The sequence below is a fragment of the Oncorhynchus kisutch genome, linkage group LG7 (assembly GCF_002021735.2).
Source record: "Oncorhynchus kisutch isolate 150728-3 linkage group LG7, Okis_V2, whole genome shotgun sequence".
Classification (NCBI taxonomy): Eukaryota; Metazoa; Chordata; class Actinopteri; order Salmoniformes; family Salmonidae; genus Oncorhynchus; species Oncorhynchus kisutch.
Window position 1 is genome coordinate 24,452,028 of NC_034180.2, and position 15,688 is coordinate 24,467,715.

Genomic DNA, 15,688 nt, shown 5'->3' on the forward strand with positions numbered 1-15,688 from the left:
ATTTCCTCCTATTCAGTAAAACATTTATTTTCTCCTCCTGTCCTGAAACAATAGTTGATCCTTCTTCAGCAAAGGCATTTATTTAAAAATAACCTTTATTTAACCAAGTCAGTTAAGCACAAATTCTTATTTACGATGACGGCCTACACCGGCCAAACCCTAACGATGCTGGGCCAATTGTGTGCCGCCCTATGGGACTCCCAATCACAGCCTGTTGTGATACAGCCTGGAATCGAACCAGGGTCTGTAGTTACACCTCTAACACAGTTGCAGTGCCTTACACCGCTGCACCACTGGGGGAGCCCCATTCCTTGAACTGTTCATCACAAAATCAACAAGGTTTTCACTGTTGGTCTTTTATAGTATGGTGCATAACCCCACATCAGGCACAATATTTAAACAGCTTAAAACACACAATTGAAATATTTATGACAAAATGTGTGCTGAAAGACAGAACAAGAGTGCCTGTCTGTTTGTGCTATTATGCCAAACTGAATGTTGGACTTGACAATGAGCAATAGAGTTGGCAAAAGCACAAAACAGTTCTGGGAACAGGCTAAATACAAATAGCAGGAAAAGACAAATGAGCATCCAGTGAATGTCCCTATAAATCCTTCAAATTTATTGTCTAGTTAATTGATGCGCAAATTGAATACACAATGGTAAATGACAGCAATACACACAACCTCATTAAAACCCCACCTCAGGCATTCACAATTTCTTCATAAATATATAAAAAGATTTCAAAACAGTATGCTAAATCATGGTACCAGTACAGTAAAAACGGTAGAATAGCATAGGCCAGTTGTTGTGAAAGGGACAGGGTTTGAAATGACAAATAAAAACACTTCAGAACTCAAAAAAGGTTTAAATTAAAATGTAAAAATTGTTCCCCAAGATGAAAATCGGAGAGGGGACTGTGGATCTCTCTCGGTCTGTCCGTTAGTCACACGCAATATCTCGGACAGCACTGGTCCGATTTTGACGAAACTTGGGCGAACGATGAGTCTTGCCATAGATACCCGGCATTTACAAAATTACACTGATCGGCCCAAGGCGGGTGCTATAGTAATTAACTGAAATGTGTTAGTCACAGCAATCTCATTTGGCCCGGGGGAGACATGTTTACTGTAGCCTTGCTCCCTAATCATCAACTTAAGGAACTTCTCACTCAACTCTCCTTCCAACTGAAAAGCATTCTTTAACATGATTGTGTGTCCTGAGGTTACTAGTCAACTGAAAATGGACATCCCTCAATGATGAACAGCTCCTATTTAAAGTTTTACATTATTTGTATGTCTCTTTAACCTGTCATCCAAACAATTAATGCATTATTTATAAATATGCACCAGAACATGTTAACTTTAGTTTAAATAGAGTAATATTGAACACTGAACACCAAAGGTGCACTACCGTTTAAAATTCAACACCTACTTTATTTCTTCAATGGAAGCGCCTGTTGGGATTCTAAGTTCTACACTTACTATATGTAATGTCAGTTTTCAATAAGTCTGTACAGTCTTTTCAGTACGGTGGGGGGGGGGGGGGGGGGGGGGACAACATTCATCATGCCAAGGATATGGCAATTTCAAGATCCCAGATTCCTACTTGCATTATGCTGGAGGCACATCCATTCCGTAAGAGCAACCTTTTATGACAAACATTGCGTGTATATCAGTAGGGGAGGGCTGAGGTTCAGGCGTAAGTAACGTATAGAAGCAGAGGGAAGGGAGATTGTAGTGTTTACTTTGTACCAAATGGTGATTGGAGTTTGTAGAATACTGCAAGGCAATTTCTGCATTCTGATTTCCTATCTCACTCCCACACTGTGCACCCGTCTCGCTAACTCCCCCTCCTGGATTTAAAGCCTTCATACACCAGTCTGTTCCTTGTAAATCCATGGGGGGACAAGTACCCATTAGGGGGTAAAGTTAGTTAGTGGGTAAAGGAAACAGCTGCAGACAAGAGTTTTGGAAGGAAGAATATAAATAGATTTGGTTGTGTGGTATTAACTTGCATTGGGTCTCAGTATGAAATGGCCCTGTGGAAATGCCATCATCTTGTTCTGCACTGTGTGTATCAGGGGGCAAATCACCTGACTCACATTTTCTCCATCTCCAACACTGCAATGGTATTTCCTTGGGTTGTTTTTTTTTATGGCTGTCTGGTGTACAAAGACAGCTTCCTCACGTTGGGCACAATACAAAATAATTGTAGTCGACAGGGTCAGTTCATACCGAGACCTACTGTGATTAAATACTACACAACAAAAACCAGTCTTTACAAAGTAAAGAGGGTTGCAGAAGGATAAGATGACAAAGGGATATTGTGGGCTGGATAACAGGGATCATCTGTAATGTTGAGTGACCGAGGCAGGGTAAAAGGCGCCAGATGCATAAACAAGTTACATTTGATACAGAAGATTTTTCTGGGATGAGATAAAGTGCAGTCAGATAATTCTGGTTACTTTGACTGTCAGTCCGGCTGAAGACTGGTGCTGTAAGTTAATTGGTGGGCAGCTGCAAAACATCCTTGAATCGGGGATGAGGTAACAGGAATGACCTTCTTGAACAGGCCCGCAAAGACAGGGAGTAATCTGTGCAGATTCATCATCGCCTCTTCAGAACAGACGTAAAATCTCAGAGGGAGGAGTTCTGCCAACAGAATTATCCAAAATGGCTGGCCACTCAGGATGCTAGAGGTTGTTGTGCTTCCACTAGTGAGGATTCCTGTAAAGAGACAAAATTGGGGAGTATTTGCACTTAATACATCTGCAAAAAAACTAAAATAAAAGACTGGAATCCTTAATTGCTTATAGACATAATGATATAGAACCATTGATTCATAAAGATTATAAATTGGTGGTTCGAGCCCTGAAAGCTGATTGGCTGACAGCCGTGGCATATCAAGCCGTATACCACAGGTATGACAAAACCTAAAACATTTTTACTGCTCTAATTACATTGGTAACCAGTTTACATTAGCAATAAGGCACCTTGGGGGTTTGTTGTATATGGCCAATATACTGTACCACAGCTAAGGGCTGTACCAGGCACTCCGCGTTGTGTTGCTAAGAACAGCCCTTAGCCATGGTATATTGGCAATATACCACACCCCCTCAGGCCTAATTGCTTAAATATAACTTTTAAATGCCTCATGAGCTAAGTTCAACTGTCATACTCCATCAGGACCCACAATAGAAGATTGTTTTACTCCAACGTTTGTAAACAATGTAAATGTAAACAAACATTGTACAGCCTCAAAACACAGTTAAAACTATCATTTTTATATTATGGATGGTCAGTCCTTGCATCCATAGCTCGGTCTATGATTTTGAGAGTAGTTACATTTGTCAAGGCCCATCCCTCAGCTTTTTACCAAAACACAGCCAGGGTGACCGCCTTGCTATTGTTTCAATTAAGGCTCTTTAAAGCAGGGTTTCTTAAAAACTATGGGTCCGAACCTGGGCATGTGAGAGGTGGGTCTCGAGTTATTAGAATACATCTGTAATTGCACACTCTTTCTTCTTAATATGGGTCGTTGGAGGACGATTTGCAATACAAAGAGTGGACAGTCACATACCTCTTTTTGGTCCTCTGGCGGCACAGGGTTGGTGGCTCCATCCTCAGTGGGAGATGGTGATGTGTCCATTTTCTCCTCTCCTCCCTTGGCTGTTCCCTCCATCCCGTGCTCGGCCTCCCACTCCTGTAGCACCTCATCCAAGTTGAAGCGTCGGCGGTAGTTTACAAAGAAGTTCTTCACCTGCACCACAGACTTGTTGCCAATCACATCCGAGATAGCCTGGAAGTCCCGCCCATATTTTCTGATGGCTGGAAGAGGTTACAATGGAGTGAAAATACATTTTGAACAAATTGAGATTGTTATGTGCCAGGCCCCCCCAGTGAAACAGAATTCAAGATATTTTTTTATCATCTGACTTTTCACATGGGCCCCACTTCAGTTGGTTCCACTTTCTACCCTTTCTCGAATCCCAACCCATCTGTTGCACTTGCAATCTATTACCTTGTACAGCAAGCAGTTGCTCCTCTGTTGTCCAGCGAGTGTTAAACTTCTGGTTCACCTGAGACATAAAATGGTCAAACATACAAGAAACAAAACAGGTCAAAATGTATTACTCCTTTGCACCCCATTATTTTTTTATTTCTACTTTGCTCATTCTTCCATTGCTAAACTACCATTCCAGTATTTTACTTGCTATATTGTATTTACTTTGCCATCATGGCCTTTTTTGCCTTTACCTCCCTTCTCACCTCATTTGCTCACATTGTATATAGACTTGTTTATACTGCATTATTGACTGTATGTTTGTTTTTACTCCATGTGCAACTCTGTGTCGTTTTATCTGTCGAACTGCTTTGCTTTATCTTGGCCAGGTCGCAATTGTAAATGAGAACTTGTTCTCAACTTGCCTACCTGGTTAAATAAAGGTAAAATAAAAAAATAAATAAAAAAAATTACAAGACTAGTGATGTTACATTTACCGTAACAATGCATACCGGAGCAGGCATTGAAACCACAAAGCAGTTTGCTTCAAAGCAGTGTGTCGATACCCATATCACTTTATCCGAAGCATGTCATCAACGACATCCGAAACGTTGTTTTGTCGCAAACCACCTGATTGGTTTGGCATTGGTCGAAGACAAAAAGGAAGCGAAATGCCTTTCATTTCGAGGGTTGGTTGCCGAAAGTTGTGTGTAGGTGGATTTTGAGAGCCGCTAGTGTCTATTGAGCTGGGAAATGGGACCCAATTTCAAACATAATGAAGAATGTAGATTTAAAATACATAGTATTTGAAAACATTACAACTGCTAGACATGTCAGCGCTGTCTCTGCGCTACGGCATGTGTGACGTAATCTATAATCATTTGGCAGCTCTAAATTCTTTTGACCAGCAGACACCACTAGGGTGATCAACCTATTTTTCCACATTTGGCTGGAAAGCGTCCCTGCTTCAGAAAGCTTTGTTTTCCCATCACTTTGCAAAACAATAGTAACATTTAAGCTGCAATATGTCACTTTTTGGGCAATCTGACCAAATGTATGTTATAGATCTGTCACTCATTGAAAGCAAGTCTAAGCAGTAGTAGATATATTCTATGCGCATGCACTATTCCTATGCTTCCCGTTATGTTTCGTTATTGCATCTTTGACCTTTTTTTTTTGCACACCAGCTTCAAAAAAAGCTAAAAGCTAAAAAATACAATATTTTTGGTTCTGAAAAATATATTTCACAGCAGTTTAGATGGTACAATGGTTCTCCACAGTATACTTGCTTGTTTTGTCACAAACTGAAATTAGGCTAACTGTTACAAGCCATTTCTGCATAATCCACCTTTAATTCTATGGAGATAGTAAAATGAGATGGTCAGAACTTTAGGTCAGCAATAGCATTACCTCAGGTACTCTGAAGTTGTCTACTCCCACATCAAGCTTCTCTTTCAGGGCACTGTTATTCTGTTTGATACTCTGGATCTAGAAGGGGATAAAACTCATGAAAAATGGTTGGGTTAACTCGTCACCCTAAAGACAACCTAGGTACACAGGCTTAGTTCTTCATTTCCACACAAATCTCCCATTGACATGAATACATGATTGACACAAAATGGACTCATCAATGGACAGGAAATGCGGTAACAGAAGATGAATGTATTAATGTTAAGACAGTGCACTAACCTGGCGTTTGATGCCAACCAGCTCCATGTCCATTTGCCGCAGCACACCGACTGCAGCGGGGGTGCTGGTGGACATTGCAGCTACGTCTCCCTGGCTCAGATGCATTCCTTTAGGAGGCTTCTTCTTAGCACGGTGCAGGTTCTTCCCTGGAGGACCCTGTGGTTCTTTTTTGACGTGGGTCAGTTTCTCTGCCACGCCAGTAGTCGGCTAGATGTGAAGGAATAGATTTAGGTCAAAAAGCCAAACCATCAAAAGTAGTGTCAATTTAATATGAATGTTGTAGGTTTCTATTGAAATGGTAATGAAAATATTTGCAATTCGAAAGCTACCTTCTGTACCACTGCTAGTGGTTTTGGCTCCTGTTTCTCAGGTGCTGCGCCCAGCTAAAACACAAAATGACCATGTTAGTTGGCTTCAATGAACAACATTTATTAAAACTGATAAGAGCCTCTGAACAGATCCACCTCTTTCTTCTCCTCCTTATTTGGGTCGTACTCTACATCGCTTGGAGCATTTCCATTGGTCTCCTCAGCCTCATCCTCACTGAAACATAAAGCAAAAACTTAACACATAGAAAACTAATTATGGTATTCTTGACCTAACTTTCCAATACATTTGTTTTGTCTAATTTGGAAATGGTTGAAACCACCCAAGACTAGTTTTTCCAAAAGGGAGTGGAAGTTGAGAGAATGCGGTTCATGCTTTTTAAACAAAAGAATACTTCATACCTCTGCTCTCGTTCCCTCTTCTGCTTGCGTGCGTGGCGATCCATGACACTGGTTTTGCTCCGTGTCTTCTTCCATGAATAGTAGAATCTAACCAAGCTAGCAATGGACTTGTCTGGTAGCTAGCACATGAACGAGAATAACTTTTAAATAACAAACGAAAGCACCGTTTTGTGCATTATTTGTGTTTTAGAGACTTCACACAATGTAGAATTCAATGTCTCATGTCATCGTGTGTTCCATGTTAGCCAATGGAGTAGTCTGCTGTTAACCAACAAAAATTATACAATTCGGAGGCGTTAGTCTCACCATCTGCTGTATACGGTGGAACGTTTTTCCGTGGAAGCTGAAGCCCTGTTCAAACAGGACCTTGTCCTCCACTGTCCACTCATCTGGGAAAGGTGTGAAGTTGGGCAAATCTGCCAGGGACTTCTCAATGTTGTGCTTGTGCCAGAAGAGCATCCCCAGTGCCTGTTCCATGTTGTACCCATGCTTCTCTTTGGCTATTGCAATGTATTCATCCACTGTACAAAAAAATATTTACACACACACAGTGCATTCGAAAAGTATACAGACCAGTCGACTTTTTCCACATTTTGCTACAGCCTTATTCTAAAATGTATTAAATAAAATGTTTTTCATCAATCTACACACAATACCCCATAATGACAAAAGACAAATTTGGTGAAGAAATTTGGCAAATATATGAAAAATAAAAACAAATACCTTATTTTACATACAGTACCAGTCAAATGTGTGGACACACCTACTCATTCAATGTTTTTTCTTTATTTCTACATTGTAGAATAATAGGGAAGACATCAACACTATGAAATGACACATATGGAATCATGTAGTAACATGCATTTCAATGAACAGGTGTGCCTTGATGAAAGTGAATTTGTGGAATTTCTTTCCTTCTTAACGCGTTTGAGTCAATCAGTTGTGTTGTGACAAGGTCGGGGTGGTATACAGAAGATAGCCCTATTTGGTAAAAGACCAAGTCCATATTATGGCAAGAACAGCACAAATAAGCAAAGAGAAACGACAGTCCATCATTACTTTAAAACATGAAGGTCAGTCAATACGGAACATTAAGAACTTTGAAAGTTTCTTCCAAGTGCAATCACAAAAATCATCAAGCGCTATGATGAAGCTGGCTCTCATAAGGACCGCCACAGGAAAGACCCAGAGTTACCTCTGCTGCAGAGAATAAGTTCACTAGAGTTACCATCCCCAGCGCAAATAAATGCATCACAGAGTTCAAGTAACAGACACATCAACTGTTCAGAGGAGACTGGGTGAATCAGGCCTTCATGGTCGAATTGCTGCAAAGAACCAACCACTAAAGGACACCAATAAGAAGAAGCCACTTGCTTGGGCCAAGAAACACAAGCAATGGATATTAGACTGGTGGAAATATGTCCTTTGGTCGGATGAGTCCAAATTTGAGATTTTTGGTTCCAACCGCCGTGTCTTTGTGAGTCACAGAGTATGTGAACGGATGATCTCTGCATGTGTGGTTCCCATGGTGAAGCATGGAGGTGCTGGTGTAATGGTGCTTTGCTGGTGACACCGTCTGATTTATTTAGAATTCAAGGTACACTTAACCAGCATGGCTACCACAGCATTCTGCAGCAATACGCCATCCCATCTGGTTTGCGCTTAGTGGGACAATCATATGCTTTTCAACAGGACAACATACACTTCCAGGCTGTGTAAGGGCTATTTGACCAAGGAGGGATGGAGTGCTGCATCAGATGACCTGGCCTCGACAATCACCCGATCTCAACGCAATTGACATGGTTTGGGATGAGATGGACCGCAGAGTGAAGGAAAAGCAGCCAACAGCTCAACATATGTGGGAAGTCCTTCAAGACATTTGGAAAAGCATTCCTCATGTAGCTGGTCGAGAGAATGCAAGGCTGTCAATCTATTTTAGAATAACGCGTTAACGTAACAATGTGGAAAAAGTCAAGGAGTCTGAATACTTTCCGAATGCATTGTATCTAAGTATACAGTACCAGTCTCAAGTTTGGACAAGGGTTTCTTTATTTTTACATTGTAGAATAATAGTTAAGATGTCAAATATGAAACACATATGAAATCAAGTAGTAACCAAAAGTGTTAAATCAAAATATATTTTATAGTTGAGAAATATATCCACCCTTTGCCAAGCGTGTGCAAAGCTGTCAAGGCATTCTCTCAACCAGCTTCACCTGGAATGCTTTTCCAACCGTCTTGAAGGAGTTCCCACATATGCTGAGAACTTGTTGGCTGCTTTTCCGTCACTCTGCGGTCCAACTCATCTCAATTGGGTTGAGGTGGGGGGGATTGTGGAGGCCAGGTCATCTGATGCAGCACTCCATCATTCTCCTTCTTGGTCAAATAGCCCTTACACAGCCTGGAGGTGTGTTGGGTCATGGTCCTGTTCTAAAACAAATAATAGTCCCACTAAGCGCAAACCAGATCGGATGGCATATTGCTGCAGAATGCTGTGGTAGCCATGCTGGTTAAGTGTGCCTTGAACTCTAAATAAATCACTGACAGTGTCACCAGCAAAGCACCACCACGGTGGGAACCACACATGCTGAGATCACATGCTGAGATCAACACTGCGGTTGGAACCAAAAATCTCAAATTTGGACTCATCCAACCAAAGGACAGATTTCCACCAGTCTAATGCCATTACTCATGTTTCTTGGCCCAAGCAAGTATTTTCTTATTGTGTCCTTTAGTAGGGGTTTCTTTGTGCGAATCAGGTCAAATTCATGGTCAAATTGCTGAAGTCTCCTCTGAACAGTTGATGTTGAGATGTGTCTGTTACTTGAACTGAAGCATTTGGGCTGCAATTTATGAGACTGGTAACTAATGAACTTACCTTCTGCAGAGGTATATCTGTGTCTTCCTTTCCTGTGGCAGTCCTCATGAAATTTTCCGGATTGACTGACCTTCATGGCTTAATTAAAGTAATGATTGACTGTCGTTTCTCTTTCTTTATTTGAGCTGTTCTTGCCATAATATGGACTTGTTCTTTTCTGTATACCAACCCTACCTTGTCACAACACAACTGATTGGTTCAAACGCATTAGGAAGGAAAGAAATTCCACAAATGAACTTTTAACAAGACACACCTGTTAATTGAAATGCATTCCCAGTGACTACCTCATGAAGATGGTTGAGATAATGCCAAGAGTGTGCCAATCTGTAATCAAAGCAAAGGGTGGCTACTTTGATGAATCTCAAATGTAAAATATATTTAGATTTGTTTAACACTTTTTTGGCTACTACATGATTCCATATGAGCCATTTCATAGTTTTGATGTCTTCACTATTATTTTACAATGTAGAAAATAGTAAAAATAAAGAAAAACCCTTGAATGAGTAGATGTGTCCAAACTTTTGACTGGTTCTCTGTGTGTGTGTAAATATATAGATCCGAAAGACTATGGCATAACACGCACTTGCACAACACTCAGCTACCCATTTCTGTTATTGCATAGCTATTACAATAACTAAATATTTTGCTTCAGATAAACATAAGATTTGTAAAAGTAAAATGGGCAAGTAGTTTACATTTGGTACATAATGAGGAAAATGGCTTGAATGGCTCTCACATTTAGCTTCAGCCAGGTTCGGGCTGGGGAGCCACACCAGCATGCCCAGGTTGTCCCTCTCCTCGGCCGCCTTGGCAATCTCTGTCACGGGGGGATAAAGGATCGAATGAGGACCAGTGACTTAATTACTCAAAACTACTCATTGCCTTCATCCTAAATGCTTTTATGTTGAAAGTGAAACTCTGGTGAAAGTGAAACCAATTTCCAACAATACAAGTTTAGCGAGAATGAAATGTTATGTTCCATTGGAAAATACAAGATGTATTATTAGCAGCACAAGCCTATCAATTCTCGCATGGAGACCAAATTGAAAAGGAAAAAAATATGGACCATTAGAAGTCAGGGCTTAATCAAATAGGCTAGTGAAAGCAACTACAATTTATTCAGTTCATGTTACAAATAATACATTTCATAATGATTAATTGCTTAAAGGGAAGCAATCAACACCATTCTCACTCCAGATAGTTTAATTAAACGTTTATAACCATGGTCGTTCGACCAACAATTAGGGCCTAGCTATAACAGATGTAAATCTGTTACAAACTTTTTAATTAGCTCATCTCAGATTTGTTATATGCTAAATATGCTGAAATATATTGGATACATTGACAATAGTTCCGCAGTTAAATCGGTTCAAACATGAAACAATGTAGCCGTGGACAGGAGTCGGAATGTCAAAATAATAAAGATGTAGTTAGCAGTAGCCCGCTTAGTCAAGGCTCGTGGAATAGACGACCAGGAATTGTTCGAGGCTATCATGTCTGGTAACCTGTTCCATCTTCTTGACTGTCTGAACAGTAAAATGACTCACCTGGATCATAGTCTGGCACGAGTGCTTGATACTGAGTCCCAACTCTCATACCACCACTACCTAAACATATAACAAAACACAGGATTAACATTTTTAAATCACTGTACAAGTGTATGAACTAGTTTAGAGTGACCGAGGCTACCACCGTCGTGTTGACCTACCATGCTCATCATCACTGGAGGAGCCCGAACTTCCTTCCTCCCATGAATTGTTGCTATTTCCATTCGTAGCTAAACTTTTGTTTGGATTATTAACTGTATTCCTACCCCTTCTTTTCCCTGACATTTCCGAACCACTCTTTTCCATCATTGCGGGGATTTTTTAACGGAGAAAGAGCAACAAAAGTACTCGGATTTTGGCTAGCTAGCTACTGTAACGTTGCTGTCTGTCTGTAGTCAGCAGCACCTTGCTAGATGCCTGGCGCTAGTTTGCTAGCTAGCGAACAAAGTAACGTTAGCAGGTTGGCTAGCAAAGCTATTGTGGCTAGCTAGACGAAGCGATGACCAACTGATTAAACTGTTCAACTAGCCAGCAATCTCAATTAAGACGGCTATGTTATAAAAGTTGTTAAGATAGCTGGCTCCAAAAATATAACGGGTGGCCAAATAACTGTGTTGTATGGGTCTTTCAATATTAACCAGCCACCCCAGTTAGCGAGCAAAAATACCCCAAGTTCGCGAGGATGCTTGACTGCTAGCTCGCTGCTACTTGGATAAAAGTTGCGGTAGCAACTAGCTAGCTAGCTTGATTTATGAAATCAATTAGCATAGCTAGAGCTACGTGGCTTTAACACACGCATTTGTCGACGATATTCTACAGATTTTGACTAGTTAGCTGGCTACTTTTGTCCATTACAATCGTTACTAGCTAGGTGTCGAGAATCTTGCCAGGTGGGTCGGTTGCTAGTTGACACTCCACGGGGTCTTGATAAAGTGCCTGGCTGCATCAGATGGAACTGAATTTTTCAAGGCTTGCCCTGAAGAGGCCTCCCTCAAGCTAATAATGATGAGTGGACCAACTCTCTTCTTGCCTGGAAACTAGAGGCTACAATTAATTAATTAATTGGGTAGATGGGAACTTATGCAATTAAACAAAATAAGTTTTCCTACGTTCTACAGCCAATTCATGGAATTAATTTACATTCAAAAAGGCGAATTAAAATAATCTAATTCAACAATGGACACATTCCTCAAATCATATGGACTGCATTTAATTTATATTTTCTTTATATGTCAGGGACCATGTACAAATTATACATAGGCCTATCAGAATATCCCAAATATGTGCCCCCATGGCCTAACCTCAGGGCCGTGTTCTCCAACCTTAGAAGCCCCCAACCTTAGAACCCGTATAAGGGAGCAGTGTCTTGCATTCGCACTGTCACAATCAAGCTACTTCTGGGCTCCTTGAAAATGAGGAGGCTAGAGGCTATATAAACTCATCCCTGTATTTATTTGGAGTGAAGCTAAAACATTTGAATTTGTCTCTATACTGCAGCAGTTAGATTTTGAAATGTTTCATATGAGACGAAAGTACAGAATGTCCCCTTTTATTTGAAGGTATTATTTGAAGGTATTTTGATACATGGTGAATACGTCTGTTTTAGAACTAAAGGAACTTTATGTATCTAGTCCCCAGTGGTGTAAAGTACTTAAGTAAAACTACTTTAAAGTTCTACTTAAGTAGTTTTTTGGGGTATCTGTACTTTACTTTACTATTTATATTTTTGGCAACTTTTACTTTACTACATTTCTAAAGAAAATAATGTACTTTTTACTCCATGCATTTTCCCTGACACCCAAAAGTACTCATTACATGTTGACAGGAAAATGGTTCAATTCACACACTTATCAAGAGAACATCCCTCATCAAGAGAACATCTGACAGACTCACTAAACACAAATGCTTTGGTTGTAAATTATGTCTGTGTTGGAGTGTGCCCCTGGCTATCCATCAATAAAAAAAAACAAGAAAATTGTGCCATCTGGTTTGCTTAATATAATGAACTTGAAATGATTTATACTTCTACTTTTTAATACTTAAGTACATTTTAGCAATTCCATTTACTTTTGATACTTAAGTATATTTAAAACCAAATACTTTTAGACTTACTCAAGTAGTATTTTACTGGGTGACTTTCACTTTTATTTAAGTCATTTTCTATTAAGGTATCTTTACTTTTACTCAAGTATGACGATTGAATACTTTTCCCACCACTGCTAGTCCCCCCTATTTGGACAAATTCACTTATAAATCAAAACAAATTTTATTGGTCAAATACACATGGTTAGCAGATGTTATTGCGAGTGTAGCGAAATGCTTGTGCTACTAGTTCTGACAGTGCAGTAATATTAACAAGTAATCTAACAATTCCACAACAACTACCTAATACAGACAAATCTAAGTAAAGGGATGGAATAAGAATATGTACATATAAATATATGGAAGAGCAATGACTGAGCGGCATAGGCAAGATGCAACAGATGGTATAAAAGCAGTATTTACATATGGGATGAGTAATGCAAGATATGTAAACATCATCATTAAAGTGGCATTAATAAAGTGACTAGTGATCCAGTTGTTAAAGTGGCCAAAGATTTAATGTCTGTATGTATGCAGCAGCCTCTCTGTGTTAGTGATGGCAAACTGTCTGATGGCCTTGAGATAGGAGCTGTTTTTCAGTCTCTCGGTCCCAGCTTCGATCCACCTGTACTGACCTCGCCTTCTGGATGGTAGCGGGGTGAACAGGCAGCAGCTCCTGGTTGTTGTCCTTGATGATCTTTTTGGGCCTTCCTGTAACATCTGGTTCTGTATGTGTCCTGGGGGGCAGTTCGTTTGCCCTCGGTAGACTACCCTGCAGTTGTCGGCGGTGCAGTTGCCATACCAGGTGGTGATACAGCCTGACAAGATGCTCTCAATTGTGCATCTGGAAAAGTTTATGAGGGTTTTAGGTGACAAGCCACATTTATTCAGCCTCCTGAGGTTGTATTAAAGTAGTCAAAAGTATATTATTTGGTTCCATATGCCTAGCATACAATGATTAAATCAAGCTTGTGACTCTACAAACTTTCTGGATGCATTTGCAGTTTGTTTTGGTTGTGTTTCGGTTTGTTTTGGCCAATATGAACTGAACGGTGAACAATGTATTGTGTCTTTTGAGGTACTTTTATTGTAAATAGGAATAGAAGATGTTTCTGAACACCTCTACATTAAATGTGGATGCTACCATGATTAGGGATAATCATGAATGAATGAATAACGATGAGTGAGAAGCTTACAGAGGCTCAAAGATCATACCTCCAAAAAATTAGACTCATTTCTTGCTAAATCGGGGGGTCCTCCCATAGGCATTGGGAATACTTTCTATAGGCTACTATTGCCTGATGTTAATGTATCTGGTCTTTTTACTACACTGGCAAAATACATCTGGAAGGCACCGTATCTGTGCAATTACAAGATACAAGACTATTATTCCTTTTTCCAATGTCGTTCCCACAGAGATGTGGTTGTTACAGATTGTGATGGATTTCATTCTTCACTTAACATTCATTTAATCAAAAAGACTCATCCATCATGCTTCTTTTGAACTGTAAAGTGGCCTATTTTATACAGTATAGTCCCATCCTACCTATATAGCTGCAGCAGGCATGCTCACGTCATGTTGATATACACTAAATCTAAATATTATCTTTTGTGGTCATCTATTTGTCATGACATAGGCTACACAGATTACCCAGGCCATAACGCAGGGTTAGGGTTGGGGTTTATGACTGTGAAACATCACCGTGTCTGTTTGCATCATAGTCACTGGGACATGAGAGTGCCACCTGCAGCTGGATCATAATTCTCTCAATTGCTATTACTCACAACCATGCTCAATGAGGATATGAATAAGTCCATGCAACTCCATACCAGGATGTCACTTTCCCCAAAACGTTTTATTGATACCAGTCTGTCTTTCCTAACTAGACATTTTTAATTAGCAGAATCCTAACCATTTTACATTGAATTCCCACTTCTTATACCCATTTAAAATTGCATTTCCACTTCATGGCTCATAAGAAATAATTTCAATACATCAGATTTGATCATGATGTGGGGACATACTGTTTGCTGTAAATTTGAAAATGAGTGGCTACTTTGTCAATTCAAGGTTATGCATGACATGTAATGACACGTATTCACCAAACAGATGGCGTGGTCGACTATCTAAAAGCCGATTATGGTCTGCCCTATACTGAAGCTACTAAAACCAATAGCCTAGATTTGACTTTGCATGAACTCACAAACTGTTTCATAATTTGAGGTTACATTTTAATGTTAAAGTTAGTGTTTTTGCAATGCATATGTCACCGCTTTTCAAATGCCTATAGTTGCTTGACCATTGTAATGTGGTGTAAATATACGTTTTTATTCTATCCTTAAAATAGATTTTACACTTGATAGGTTTAGCCTAATCCTGATGAGACATTACGACCCAAACGAGAAACAGTTATAATGCGTAAAACAGACATGTCTGTCAGAATTTAGCAGTGGGGGGTGTTGGTAGCAGCACGTTGCACCAGACGCGCAATTATATAATTTGCACTGGCGACCCACAACCCAACATACATCCTCTACACCGGACTGTTCTGAATGTACTGTATGCAGTGGGGACACTCGATAGGGGGGCGATAGCGCGTCTCCCAAACAAATCACTCACATGGCACACAACAAATATGGAAAAGTTAGGGACACTTGAACTGACGTCACATTTAATCTCACTTTGAAGTCGTCATCAGCCAATGGGGATATTTGTTGACGCAGTCAGCGGCCAACGAGGGCAGTCGTGAAGGGAGTTC

General features: G+C 40.2%; 1 protein-coding gene across 1 annotated transcript; it reads right to left on the bottom strand.

The window, feature by feature from the left end:
- Nucleotides 1-595: 595 nt before the first annotated feature.
- rcor1 (REST corepressor 1) lies at nucleotides 596-11,853 on the bottom strand. Its single transcript, XM_020487776.2, has 12 exons — nucleotides 11,009-11,853; nucleotides 10,848-10,907; nucleotides 10,037-10,117; nucleotides 6,729-6,943; nucleotides 6,423-6,541; nucleotides 6,159-6,237; nucleotides 6,024-6,077; nucleotides 5,695-5,901; nucleotides 5,416-5,493; nucleotides 4,024-4,081; nucleotides 3,583-3,830; nucleotides 596-2,729 (listed from the first exon to the last, which is right to left on the bottom strand). Exons 1-12 carry the CDS (start codon nucleotides 11,154-11,156, stop codon nucleotides 2,688-2,690), a joined length of 1,389 nt encoding a protein of 462 aa, XP_020343365.1. The 5' UTR covers nucleotides 11,157-11,853; the 3' UTR covers nucleotides 596-2,687.
- Nucleotides 11,854-15,688: the final 3,835 nt, after the last annotated feature.

Excerpts from the sequence above, each read along its gene's own strand:
- rcor1 (XM_020487776.2), bottom strand. The coding sequence starts at position 11,156 with ATGATGGAAAAGAGTGGTTCGGAAATGTCAGGGAAAAGAAGGGGTAGG. Across the intron at positions 6,542-6,728 it reads TCCACCGTATACAGCAGATG|CTACCAGACAAGTCCATTGC; the intron begins GTGAGACTAACG and ends TTCATGTGCTAG. Across the intron at positions 2,730-3,582 it reads CGCCAGAGGACCAAAAAGAG|GAATCCTCACTAGTGGAAGC; the intron begins GTATGTGACTGT and ends GTCTCTTTACAG.